The sequence below is a fragment of the Gobius niger genome (assembly GCF_951799975.1).
Source record: "Gobius niger genome assembly, chromosome: 2".
Lineage (NCBI taxonomy): Eukaryota > Metazoa > Chordata > Actinopteri > Gobiiformes > Gobiidae > Gobius > Gobius niger.
The window spans coordinates 33,777,013-33,792,020 of NC_136853.1; the positions used below are offsets into that span (position 1 = coordinate 33,777,013).

The 15,008-nt window shown below is 40.0% G+C and overlaps 1 protein-coding gene across 2 annotated transcripts in view; it reads left to right on the forward strand.

Moving 5' to 3' along the window:
• Positions 1-15,008, forward strand: part of LOC306983080 (chemokine-like protein TAFA-2) — a 219,454-nt gene that overhangs the window by 190,432 nt on the left and 14,014 nt on the right. The window contains exons 2-3 of one of the 2 annotated variants that reach the window (XM_079582792.1): positions 4,386-4,492; positions 13,713-13,868. In XM_079582792.1, coding sequence (XP_079438918.1) covers positions 4,390-4,492; positions 13,713-13,868 — 259 coding nt within the window. In that variant the 5' untranslated portion in view covers positions 4,386-4,389. The remainder of the gene's footprint in view (positions 1-4,385; positions 4,493-13,712; positions 13,869-15,008) is intronic. The other variant, XM_079582791.1, reaches the window with a different exon arrangement.

Genomic DNA, 15,008 nt, shown 5'->3' on the forward strand with positions numbered 1-15,008 from the left:
TTAAATTAAAAAAACAAAACGTTTCTCATTGTTTTAAAGGGACTAAATAGAGGTTTTCTTGTAGTACACGTACGGATAAACAGAAACAGCAGCCTTTGCATCCCATTTTGCACAGATTTGCAGACATGACTTCAACTGAGGTAAGAAAAGTTTAGTCTCTTAGTTGCCTAAACGTAGGCTTAACAGGTGTAATCACCAGGCCACAATACACTACAGGCTATGCAAAATAAGCAACGAGCAAAACAATCACTCAACCATTGACTGAGCGAACATTCACTGAAGTTGCAAACAACTTGCTCTGAAAATGTACTGCAAGCTAAAGGCAGAGCTACCTTCATAACTTTTACATTTATAAGCATTGGATTTTATTTTTCATCTCTTGCCAATCGCCATTGCTGAAAAGCTGCTCCAATATTTACTCTATTCTTTGGCCTGCGCCGATCTCACTCCAGTTTACATCGTTTAGTTGCACTCGAAAGTTGTTTCTTGCGTTCTCTCGGGGTCTGTGATGGCGGTCTGCTGCTTGAGCATGCGCATGATGTCACGCGCTGGCGCTAGTTATTTTGGCCCGAAGTACCAACTTTTTGAGGGACTGTGCAGGCTTTTAGCGCCAGTTGTGGTGAGTAGGTCTGGACTCATTCTACACATTAGGACATTGCTGGAACCAGTTGGAGGTGGAAAATACATAATTTTCCCTTAAACACACGATCGTAGTCTCCGCCTCAGGGTGGGGGCGGAACCTGTCCGATCATGCAGAAGGCGCTGACACTTCTGTCCCAAATACCTAACGGGAACCTATGGGACCTGAGCACATTGCAATAATAGAATGAGAACCAGGTATTTTTGCCACACCTGGAAGAAATATCCCATATCCCCGAGCGTGATCATATGTGCCTCCACCCATGTCGTGTTGCGCTGTCCATGGACTATTTTAGCTCATGCAAATGGAGAAAATGTTGCAGTTGCCATTGTTTTATGTCTGAAAGGCAGCCATGGAGCGAGTCAAGTGCAGAGGCAGGATTTGGGAGCACTGCTAGACCTGGACATAGACCAAATTGTGTATGGCGATATTTGACCCAAGTGGCAGCATGTAAAGTGAAAAGAGCAACAAGTCCTTTGACCATTACTTAAATTGTCAACCTTTTATCAATATTTTTTCTTATCTCTACTTTTTAATTCATCTTGTTTTTATTGCTCTGCGCAAACATAGGTAAAATTCAGGTCAAATCTAATTGTCTTTGCCTCTGTGAGCCCTTCTGATATATATTTTTTTCTTCAGCCAAGTCATGCATCTCAGTTCAGAGTCCCCACATGCCTTCTAACCATGTCTATTGAAACAGATGAACCGAGTAAATAAAGCCCAAATCCAAACCAAAACAACATGACCCTAACCAAGCACTGTTTGTCCTCTGAGTCCTGAAATGTCAACAATGCTGCTTATGAAATGTCTTCAACTTTTGTATACTACTCTGAAATTGGTGTCAAACTTAATACATGCAAATTAAAAAGGCAAAGAAACAATATTTTTTTTAATAAAGAACAAAGAAAATTAAATCTCTTTCAAACTTATCAAATCTCAAATGGGTTTTTCTGCAGTACCAGGTGTGGGTAAAGCTAATGTCGGAACATTGAACAGCCCTTTTCAGAGGTGCAGTTTTAGGCAGCCATAGAAAAGTGATGCTCCGCTTCACCAATGACCCTTTTTCTACTGGGGATTGAGGGCAAACATTTACTGCAGTCACCATTATAAGCCCAGGCTCCAGTTTGGCCCAAGTAATTTCTTACAGGAGGAAAGGGCAAAGGCCAAAGAAAATAAACCTTTGTTGTCCTAAAACACAATGAATTTCAGACCAGGGACCAGGGATTTCCAACTAGTACCTCCTGAAAAACTTAACTTTTTCTTTTTTTCTAAACCAGGAAAGTCACTGCAATTAGCAATCTCATTTTCAAGGGAGTCCTGGTCCCAGACGGGAACCTATTGTACATATTTTAGTGATAGAGTACCCAGAGGAAACCTACGCAGACACAGGGAGAACATGCAAACTCCACTCAGAAAGGCGCCGTCCAGATGGGAATCGAACCTGGGACCTTCTTGCTGCAAGGCACGAGCGCTGCCCAATTTCTCCACACACTTGATGAGTCACAATTTAGATTCATTTTCTTTTTGATTTGAACATGCTGATCACAGTCTGCAAACAACTAGATAATAACATTTTCGTTCAAACAGGTATTATCCAATGGAAAATATTACTGGTCTCAATCGTAATAGATTAACATTGAAGTTATGAGAAAATATTCACCCTTTGAGTATCACCTATCATTTGAGTTCACATCCTGCAATTACAGTCAGTGTAGAGTAGATTATTTGAAATGTATCAGTTCTCCATATAATTAGTAATGTAAACCTGTGGTCTTAAATCCTTTGTGAGAAAAACTGCTTATCTATAAATGTCAGCAAAAAAAATCCCAAAATCTAAAGTGCATCAGGTAAACAACAGAAACTCTCCGAATGATCTCTTTTCTTTGTTGTTTGGGGGTGGTGAGCAAATGCATTCTGCTGTGCAAAGTTTCAGTGACTTTGATTAGTTTGTTTTCACAAGTCAAACATTAATAATTCAGGTCATGTCGACATATCACCGGATCAAAGGCTCAATAAATGTATGAGGCATGGCACTCAGAGGACTCAGTGATGTTTTTGTTGTTGCCGTATGTCCTGGTGACATACAACATGGTGGTAATGAAATTAATCTACAGCAAAAGTCATGTTGGGCTTGCCAAAATAAACTATTAATAACGTAGTTCTCAGAGAATCTACCAACCTATATGTCACTTAGGGCGGTGGATGGAAGGCTGGAGGTGGTAACAAAGGAGAAAGTGCAGGTTGTAACACGGCACGGCGATGCCACGTGACACCAAGACTGTTCCAGTAATTACTGAACTGCAGCCCTGTTTGAAATGCGATCATTGTCTGTCAGTGAAGAGTCACAGTGGGTCGGATAGATCAAGGAGTGTGGTCCAGGCTTACACTTCATTAGTGAGAGGCCGGGCAGAGGTAACTGGGGCTTGCCAGATGGAGCAGTTGGATAGCGGAAGGATAATGATGGTAAAACAGAGCGATGCTGTTTAATCTTTTCTCTGTATATCTTGTAACTGGCCAAGTAGTGTTTACCACATACAATACCACCATAGCATGACATTGCATAACATCACAAAATATCGTATAGCAAAACATAGCATAGCATAGCATCACATAACATTACATAACATTGCATAGCATCACATAACATCGCATAGCAAAACATAGCATTGTATCACATAACGTAACATCGCATAACATTGCATAACATAGCATAACATAGCATAGCAAAACATAACATCACATAACATTGCATAACATGGCATAACATCACATCACACAACACTGCATAACATCACATAGCATAACATAAATTCACATAACATAGATCATGTTAGATCATAGCATAGCATCACATAGCATCGCATAGCGTCACATAACATTACATGACATCGCACTACATCACATAACATAACACTGCATAACATCACATAGCATAACATAACATCACATAACAGATCATAGCATAGCATCACATAACATTACATCACATCGCACTACATCACATAACATAACACTGCATAACATCACATAGCGTAACATAATAAAGCATACCATCACATAAAATTGCATAACATTACATAACATCACATAACATCGCATACCATTACGTAGCATAACATTGCATAACATTTCATAGCTTGACAGCATAGCATCACATAACATCACATAGCATCACGTAGCATTGCATCACATAACAGCGCATAGCATAACATAGCATCACATTGCGTAACGTAGGATAACGTTGAATAACAACGCATAACATAGCATAACAAAATTGTCGCCACTGCCTTGTTTATATATATATATTTATAACATCATGCTGCGTCAAAGATATGAAATAATCTAAAGTAAATGCCTTGCAAGTAAATCTGGTGTATTAACATAAATTGCTCCGATGATGACAAGGCTCCTCCAGTCTTTGCGATATACTGTATTGCGTCTTGTGAGGGAGAAGGAGTGAGTTGACATGATTTAGAGTTGAAGATCCTTGACAGCAACGCAGCTGTAGTTGTTTTGTGAAGAAACACGATAAGACTGTCTAACTCTCGATAAACATGCAGGGAAAAGAGCCCAGCTATTTGTTTAACCGCATCTTCATGAAGGTACATTTAGTCTGCTGTACAAAAGAGGCTGCCAGTTCCAGTGAGTGAATGTGCCAGTGAAGGCAGACGTTTGAAGTAGCAGAAACAACTAATCAGTGTTAAATAATATTTTTTCCCATATGTTTATGCATTTATTTTTGATGCAGGATGAATGAGAGATTCGCTCACAGTGGAAGCAGAGGGGCTGTTCTCTTCATGGTGCTAGTGGTGTGCCTATGGGACATGTTGCTGTCAACAGAGGGCTCATTTGGTGAGTAAATTATATGATCATTTAAGCATTTATCACTAGCAGTAATGCAAAAATATATGCTGCTTACGTTGATGCTTTTCAAGTGACACTGACAAGCTGACAGAATGAATACAAAACATAGATTTATGTCTACTTCATTGCATATTGATTCATGATAGCCATACAATAATATAGTAATGTAATAATAGTCAAATATAATATGTGCGAAAGTTTATGCTGATCACTCATAACATCAAACACATGGCCCTTCAGTACTAAAAGGTTGCTGCACATTAAACAAAATACTGATCTTTTTTTGAATTTTCTATATATATCTGCTTTAATTTAAATATTTGAAGGGTCTGAACAGTAGTAGACATTCAAAAAAGTCCAAGTGTACAAAACCCACAGAGAATATGTCTTAAGCCACGAAAAACACTTGGCTTTTATCACTGGAATAACTGCTCAAGACATAAACAGGAGCTCCCAGAGAAAGTCCCTTTTATTACAGGTAAACATCATAAAAAGTTCAGGTCAGTTTCTGCGGCTGAGTGAACTTCATGCTATGGATGTTTAACGACATCCATGGCATGGCCTGTTTATTGTGTACTGTAGCAGTGGACCCAGGGAATGCTCACTGCGGTGTGGAAGCTTCCTCTATACAATGTAGAGTCTATAAGAAGCACATGATTAAGGTATATTTTTTATTGTCCCATAGGGAAATTTTTCCTCTGCATTTGACCCACCCTTCTATGCCACTGGGGCAACCCATAAGGCACAGTGAGCGACGGCAGTGCCGCGCCCGGTGAGCCATCTCCAGATGTGGAGCCAGGCTGATGGTCAGTCACACCTGGCTCGAGGCTTAACCTATAGGTGGCGTTCACGATTTAGAATGTGATGATGTCATAATGTCAGATGGAGGGCAGGGCCAATGCAACTCTATGGGAGAAATGCAGTTTTTGGAAGAAATCTCCAAAACGAAAATTGACAAATGTTTTTCCTCATCAGTATTTGATCGTGATTGGATTCACAAACCTGTGATATTATTTTTATGTCTGAAAGTCCTTTCTATTGGACAACATCACGGTCATGTTTTCACATATTGTCACCACTTTTTGACATTTTTCAGAGATAATAATTGGACATTAGCTCATATGTGCCGACAGAGGAGACAATGAACTTTGTGACGGTTTTTGTTTCATGTGGATTCCTCCAGTAATGACTGAGATATGAGCCAAAAAACAAAGACATAAAAATATGCATTTTGTCAGTTACCACAGTTACCATAGTTACCGTCAGTTGACCTCCACCTCAATGTTAAACTATAGGCTCTTTAGAATGTTGTGATGTCACGTGAACGCTACCTATTGTACATATTTTTAGTGGTAGGGGAAACCGGAGCACCCAGACACTACGCAGACATTGGGAGAACATGTAAACTCCACACAGAAAGTCCCTGTCCCTGGAATCTAACCTGAGACCTTCTTGCTATGAAACACAAGCGCTAGCCACTGCGCTACCGTTCCGCCGATCTTGCGTATACTCTGCATACACCAGACTTTTAGAAGCATGGACTATTCCTTGGCAGCTGGACATCACTTGATAGTGATGTCCATATCTCATGGAAATATTGGTATTCATTGAACCCCGGCCCAAATGCGTTTTGTTATTTTACCTCCAGCAAAACTGGTATGTTTGTATGTAATGTTCTGCAATGTGGCTTCAATTGACGGTGCTTGTCGCCACACTCAGACTTAACAACACACAGCCTTCAAGAACTAAAAAGAAAACAAAAAAACATTCTGCCAATTACAATTCTATATACAAAGAGAGACTCAGGGACTCTGGGTGAACATGGCCGGCAAGAAATGTTTTCACTGAGCTCCAGCTCTCAATGTGTGCCAGTTTCACTGTCAATATATTTTTTGTCTTCAAATAAATTGACTCTGTATTTTTAGGACGTTTCCACACATGGTGGAGTCACATGCGCTGTCAACAACGCAGCACCATCAGCCACGTGGCCACGATCAGCATGTGCACTCTTCCCTAAATGTTACACAGTGGTAATTTTTCTCTCTTGTGGCTAAATACAGCCAGGCTGAGAACAGATGCATTCAAATCGGTACACAGGCAGTGGCAGAGATGGAAGATGTACCTCACTGATAAAGCTGATAAAATTTGCGTCGTCAGAGTAATATTCCAAACATCCAGTCCTGCAGCGCTGCTCATTAAAAATAGCTGATGCGCTTCTAGTCCTTTCTTCGCTCAAGAAAGAGGGAATGAAACTGAAGCTAAGTCAGCCGGAGGTGAGCAGGCTTCACACCACTCCAGAGTGCGACAGAAGCTGCTCCGAGACCACGTGTCTCTTTAGATTGACTCCAAAGCAGCAGTCTCATGTCAAGAGCCCCTTTAGTTCTGCCTAATCACTGACAATGAAAACAGCCTTAAAAGTTTCATGTTTGGGCATCTACATTTTTGGTGGGTGAACTTTGTCACAGCGAAGATTCCATTGGAGAAATGCGTCTTCTGGTAATGCAAAGACTGATGTGGGCATCTCGGAGGCCCTCCCAAGTCTCACACATTGGCTGTGCAACACCCACATTTCACTGATCACACAGCACACCTCCCATTTCTCACCCTGAAAAAAAAACCTGCCCTGTGTTTTGAATGTTTTTGCCCACTTATACATGACACTTATACAACTATAAATTCCCCTTCATGCTGAACTGTCATGTAATGAAGAGCAGTGAATGTCTCAGAATGGAGAAAGGAGGTGCTGAAGGTACTGTACCATGATGGGAGGACAACCCCCTGCATCAGATGTACCACCAAAACATAACTGACGGGGCTGATATCATGGCTTCACAGGAGCAGGTCTTAAGCACCAGGGCAACAGGGGGCCAGAACTATCGCACCAGACAAGACCCCAGATGTAGACTGTGCAAGGCGGCCCCTGAGACTTTTCAATACATAACTGCAGGGAGTAAGATGCTGGCAGGGTTTACATGGTAATTCATAACCAAGAGGGGCATCTGTACTTGGTATGGGCAGAAAACCCTCAGGTGAAAGTGGGAAACACCTCCAAGTAGAGGTAGAGAATGATCTGGCCAATATCCTGTGGGACTTCCAGATACAGAGTGAAGGAATGCTAATGTTGAACCAACCGGACATTGTGGAGGATAAGGGGCAGAGGAAAGCTGTTGTGGTTGACATAGCAATTCCAAGCAATGGCAACTTCACAAAATATGAACTTGAGAAAAAAAAATAGAAATACCAGGTGCTCAGAGGAGCTGGAGAAGGCCTAGTTTGGTCAAGCATCAGTGGTGCATGTGGTAAATGGAGCACTTGGGGCAGTAACTCCCAAACTGAAGTGGTTAATGGAGATCCCAAGAAAAACATCATACATCTCATTCCAGAGACATGTACTTTTAGAACCCTCAAGCTTCCAGGATGACCATTTATTTTTCTACCTCCAACTTTTGACTCCCACCATATTTTCTACCAGTTGTAATAATAAAAAATAATAATAAATGGTTACCCATGTTTTGGAGTGATTGCAAACAATATGGTCCAAATAGATGCTGGCAGTGCAAACCTTTCAGTGCAGACAGTATAATATATTCATGCAGAGTTGTCGATAGTTAAAGCCCAGGGAGGTCAATTATGTACAATCAGCAACACTATACTGAAGAGGCGTTTCATCTCAGGACATTCTCCTGACAATAGGCCTCAGGTAATTGGTGATATACCACAACAACATTTGTATGGAAAGAGAAATCTCCATTTATAGGGTTAACGTACAACCATGGGGTTGTCTGTCAACTGATTGCTGCAAACATATTCAAAAGGTATAATGAAACTGGAAAATGTAGACAGAAACAAATCTGAGTGTGATCTTTCAGAAGCTGTTTAAGTACAAGCTGTTTCAAATTGCCTGAACCAGGACCCGTGCGAATGCTGAGGCAGCCTTGAGGGCTGCCTAAGGGCCAGATCTTGTGGCGGCGCACGGGGCGGCGCAGGCTCTTGGCAAATTATTTTCCAAGTGGCGGCGCTATATGTGCCATTCGCCTCCACCACCGTCACAGGAGGAGGTGACTGCACTGATGGAAACATGGCTGACATTCACTTCCGCGTTTACATTGCGCTGTCTTGCGTTCTTTCTTAAGCCTTAGGCTCTCACAGGTCAAACTAATAACTTTATTTACCCCATCGTGAGCTAAACGATGTTCACGTCTCGAGAGAAAAAGAGCTACAGCGTCCGCTGTGGCGCGGATCGGCCCGCGCTTGGCGTGAACGCGAAGCAAAACAAAAGCACATGTTCACCCCACACAACCACTCTCCTGGACGCGGAGTCGATCTGGTTGGAGGAAAATGTGTGTCTCCACCCACTTAAATGCGCTAAGTCTGGAGTGGCAAGATCACAAAATGTCACGCTATCGTTTCCGTTTTGATGCACAAGATCGGGCCCTGAGACTGTCGACTGCACTGGATATTATGATGTTTATCGAATGTGCTGTATAATAAAGTGCATAATGAATTAACGGTGTATTATGCCTGAAGCTAAACCGTAGCCTGTTCTAGGGATCACTGTTAGTTTTCTGGACTGACTGCCTCCCAAGAGAAATGCTTTCCTCTCCATTTTTGCTGGCAGAGGAAAGCTGAGTCTGCATCCAAGTCACAAATCCAGTCAGAAAACCACAGTTGGGTGTAAGAGGTGGTCCGTGAGGAGATTCTTGCAGTTCTTCTGTGAGCCAGGCCTTACTTGTTTTCAAAGCCAGAAAATGTGTAAGCAGCTTGGATTACTTGACTTCTTGTATGGGTTTGATTTAAAAGGAAAGTGTAATGGGAGCTGTTGTTGAAGCAGAAGATTAGGACAGGCTTATTTTTGTCAATTTTGTTGTCTCTATTATCAATAACTGTTTGGGCCATTGATTCATCATACAGCTGATCTGATCTAATCTAATCTATGAATCACATTTTTATGATAAACCTCACATTGAAAGAAAGGTTACTGGTTTATGTCTATGTTATGGAGCCTATAAAGTATCCTAACTGAGCAAAAATGGAATTCACCTTTTGTGACACGAGGCTGTTATTTCTAATTGGATTTCAAATCCAATCACGGTATTCTGTAATGTTGAAAAGTTGAATTGTTAAAAAATGCTGAAAGATCAAGTAACACAATTGGTCAAGTTTCGTTGTTGCTGTTACTGGCATTGTTATTGTTGATTGAGACAGCTAAAAAGGTGAGGAGCCTGCTCCAAGTGCATTCACTTTTTGATTTTCACGTAGGACACATTACAAAAATGTGCAAGAGCGTGTTGTTGATGATTGCACTAATGGCCCGTGTACTTTTGTGTTCATTGTATTTTTGATTTTTAAAAGAAAATGCAAAATCAAGAATTGCGTTTTTTACATATTCAGTATAAGTTGCAATATTAAAAAAAATAAGGCATTATTTTTTTCATCCATTGAAATGCCTGTCATGTATATGAAGCTTCAAACTACAGCTAAGAAAAATGAAGCTTCAACTGCCTTGCCCCATAATGTCGTATTGATGTATGTTATTTACTTATAATCAGAAAAACAACCAATGTGGGACCTGGTGGTGCGGTGAGGGGCAGTGGCGGCCTGTAGTGCGGTGACTGTAGTTGGTCCTGTATGTGGTGGCGTGGCCTGTGGTGTGTTTTGATAAGTTATCACACAGAGCAAAATTGAACTTTCTTTGGTACTTGATGTATTTGGAAAATTCGAAATTGTATGTACGGTCCATTCTATTGGGACTAATCAACACATAGGGCTGTGCAATTAATCGAAATTCAATTACGATTTCGATTATTACACTAAACGATTATTAAATTAGCATGATCGAAATTATTTATTTATTTATTTTTTCACTTTTTTTTTTTTTTTTTGCAAAGCAGACTTGCATTATTTCATGCCGCTGGGATTATTTTCCCTTCGCATTTCATGTGCCATGGCTCAAATACAAACTGCGCTGTGTGATGATGTCATCAGGCCGTGCTGCTCAGTTTACTTGTGAGGGCTGGCCAGCAGGGGGCAGGTGTGAAGCAGAGATCTCTCCTTAATCGAGGCAAACTTGAAATCATTTGTACTTTTATGACTGTTCAAAAAACATAAAATATTCAGCATAGTTGTTTGATTAATAAATAAATAAAATAAAGGTAGACTTTTTTTTTTTTTTAAAGGCAACAAATAATCGTTTGAATAATCAGGATTTCAATTATGACCAAAATAATCGTGATTATTATTTTTTCAATAATCGAGCAGCCCTATCAACACATACCTATAATTATACAGACTGAGCTATGATCCAAAAACAATAAACAAAGGAAAATGAATAAAGATAGACTTTATAATCCAATTGGATACTTGTACTGTGTGCTGTGTATTTCCCATGTCTTGATGTTTCTATATATGTACTTTACCTTAACTTAACCTGATTGTAATTTCGCATATCTTCTTTTGTAAGTCACATTGAGCTGCCTTGTGTACGAAATGCACGGTATAAATAAATCTGCCTTGCCTTGCCTTACTGTATTATGATGGTGTACATGATGACACTGGTGACCTGTTACATTCTGGAGGGGCCTGTGCGGCACTTGTGCAGCGGCTTTGGTGCATTACAGGTGTGTTATTGCGTTGTCGGCCTGCTGCATTTGGGACTGACTGTGATCGTTGTGCTGGGGGCTGTTGTCCATAGCTCCACTATGGGCTCTTGCCATAACCATGTAATTGAGTCTGTGAAGAAGTGACTTCCTCTTTCAATCCAGCAGGGCAAAATAAAAGCACCATCTTATTCATTAGTTCAACTTTCTTTCTGCCTTACTATTAACAGACAACACACTTAAAATGCGTGTATTTAATTATATTCTTGTAATATTGCAAGTACTGGCTGAACTAATCAGTAAGACGAGCTGTGTGCTTTTATTTTGGCGTGCTGGATTGAAACAGGAAGTCACTTCTTGGGCAACGTTGTTATGATTTGAAGTTATGCACAGAGTCAATTATAGCACTTTCAGGGGTGGGAGACTCTAAATCATCCTTCTTCCCACTCCTTTTTCGAGTTTGGAGAGAATATGCTCAATATTTGATAATGTACAGTGTTTGAATATATATTGTGTATCTGTTCATGTGCCATGGTTGCATATAACCATGTAAATTTGCATGAGCTTATCATATATTTGTCACTGGAAATAAATACTAATCTATCTAATCTAATGCTTTGTGCAAAAAACCTTTCACTCAGGGTTCTTTTTCTGCTCATAGGCTGCTTTTGTGTTGTTTCTTGTGTCTGTTTAGTAACATCTGTGTGAAATTGCATAAAAAACAGACAGAAAAAGATCAGCCTCTTTTCATTAATGAGATTCAGTTCGAAACATTCAGGCCAAAGAGTCATTCGAAAGAGCTGTTTTAGTCATGAACGCCACATCCCTAAACGGTGTTCTCAAAATGTCTGTAATGAAACCAAAGAGCCAACAAGCCTCGGTTTGATGTCCAAATAAATAAATAAATAATATATATTTTTTTTTTTAAAGTCATACATTGAGATCAAGTGTCCTCAAGAGTCTGGGGTATAAGGTAATAATACATGTTCTGAGCCCATCTAATTTACTGCTCATATAAAATAGGAGCATTTCCCCCGAGGAAGACAAGTTGCTGTGCATCTTTGTCAGTTTTAATATCATCTGGTCTCTACAGACTTTCCATCAGTGTGCCAGCCGTCGTAACACAGCATCCAAGTGAAGCCTAATTAAGTGGCTTTAGCCCATTCACTTCACTGTGTGCAGGCAGTTAAGAGCAGATCTTCTCCAGTCGGTTAAAATTTACTGTTTACTTCGACTGAGGAGAGTCTCGATGCAGAAGGACACGCCACCAAAATGTCAAATGCAATTAAAACGATAGAGCGGCGCAGGCTTTAAATTATTCAGACAATGGAGTGCAATCTGGTTTTGAGTATACAGCAGATCTGCACTCGAACCGCAGAACTTTATGTCATTATTTGTGTCAAGTTAAGTTTGGCTTCTAATTTGTTTTCGGCATTATTGTCAAGCACACCAATATAGATAATAAATGTTTGGATCAATCCAATTTGTAATGACATGTTTCCAAAATACAGTGGTGAAGGCCTAAGACTAAAATGCAAAATAGTGCAACAATCCTCATCGTAAAAGCGCTGTAGATAGTATCATGCATCTCATTAATAATATGGAAAATACAAATGTAGCGTGATTAGCATTTGCCTCTCACCAAAAGTTTTCATAATTTTGAAGTTGCTCAAACGGTAACAAGAACATTGTTAACAAGTCTTGGTGGTGCATGATAACTGTGATAATTAAATTTCCCACACAGTAATTCTTCATCTTTTGAGTCATATAGTTCCTACTTTCCGTCTTACAGATGATTTGTATTTCTTTATTTAATTGCAGTATTTGACCAAAACAATTTAAAGCAATTCTATGCAGCTCATGCCCCTATAGGCCATAAGCGCCACTGCAGGTGTCGTAGCATGTTGCGTTTTTTTGCTCATTAATTGTCCCTGATAGTAAATACTATGCTGACAGAAAAGACAAAGGGAAAGAGGGATATTGTTCATCCAATAACACAATGGAGTTTTTTTTTTTCACTCAGACTTGGCTGTAAATACTGTTTAAGTGGCGCTAGCCCGTAGTTAGCTTTGTGCGTTAGCCTGTTAGCTTCTTCTTCATCATGATTCTATTAGTGTGTATTGGAGTCTCCGACCCGGTGCAGGGAAAGCTGCCCCCCCCCCCAATCATTCCAGTATCACTTATATTACCCTCAGAGACGATTTATTAAGGTAAACAGGTGACTTAGTACATCAAGTCTGACAATCAAATTGGCGGCAGTTCAAACATTAAAACTGTACTATAACTATACTATGTAAAGTCTAGGACATAATTGCTTCTTTATAGACACAAATACTCAATAAGAATATCTGAATGAATGATACAAAAATAAGATATTAAGGGCTATCAATAAATATTCACAATGTTATATCTTTGATGCTTAATAATACGTGCATAATAATAAATACTTAATACTTAAATAAATGCCAAATCAGATAAGTTAGTGTGAATACTAATGGTTTTGTCCTATGCCCTGTATTTGTTAAAGAATGGTAGTCAGAGGCAGCGCTGTTGTCAGGTCACTTCTTTCCTTGACTGCATTCTTCTCACTCATGTTTTGTCTCTCTTCACAGTGGATCATCAGGTCCGGACAGGAACCTGTGAAGTGGTGGCACTGCATCGCTGCTGTAACAAAAATAAGATCGAGGAACGCTCACAAACAGTCAAGTGTTCATGTTTCCCTGGGCAAGTAGCCGGCACAACCAGAGCTGCACCTTCCTGTGTAGATGGTAAGTCACACATTGCTCATATTAACTGTGCATAGGTATGTTCTACTGACTGTAGCATGGATTGTTTGGATCAGGGATGCCAAAAGTGCAGTCTGGGGTCCAAATTTGGCCTTCAGACCCATTTTTGGTGGCCCTATAGTCTCAGGAATTGGTGCACATTACAGAGATGGTACTAATGCAAGTAAATAATTAATCCATACAATTAAAACCTCAAACACTGACATTGTATTGTCAGAGAGAGCAAGCGTTCCAAGCCTAAAGGTATGAGAAACTGTCTCTGAAATGCATCCAGTTGAATCAGGAAAAACTGGAGGCAAAGTGCTCAGGAAGTCAAAAACAATATATGTTTTTTGGAGGAAGGTGCTCTTTGGTGTTTGGGAAACAAAGACTTAAGAGAAAAACAAAAAAACAAGGCACTCCTCCCACGTCATAATTCTCTTTTTACACCCAGTTGAATGTTTGACAAGGCTGAGCACCTATCTGTTTGCTTCCATGCAGTACTTTATTATGTGGCCCCTTGGCGTAAAAACGCCCCTGGATTATTCTATTTAATTTTCAGTTTATTTATATAGCACATTTAAAAACAACTACTCAATCTTTATTTCAGCCTCGGTCCATAAAAACATGTAAAAGAGACAGAGAACTCACTGATCTAGTCCATATAAGCAGTCTCTCCAGTGCCTCCAAAGCACTGAGCTGTACCTGATACTGCTGTGGTCAGGTCTTATAACAACAATTATCATTTCATTATGTGAGTCCACGAGCCTTATCATACATGTATATACAACATTTCTTATTACAGCATTTAATGTGGTCACATTATTTTGCACAAACAGCAGACTGGCACTTTCCCAGCAAAGGCCTTTCAATAGAATCCTGAGAGCATCATTGTATACTACTTATAGCTTATGGAATTTTGCTTTTGTGTAGCAGCACCACAGGTGGGCAGTGTAGAGTGGTGTGAGTAGGCTTTGAACAAAGCTATTTTTTTTTAAACATTTTCTGTGCACATTCCACATTTCCATCCCAGCATGTTAGCTTGTGCATACAATTTACAGTACTGTCTCTGGATGTCATCATCATGAGAGAGGTCACTGCTGATGATTTATGATGTGACCGAGGTATTTCACTTTATCCACA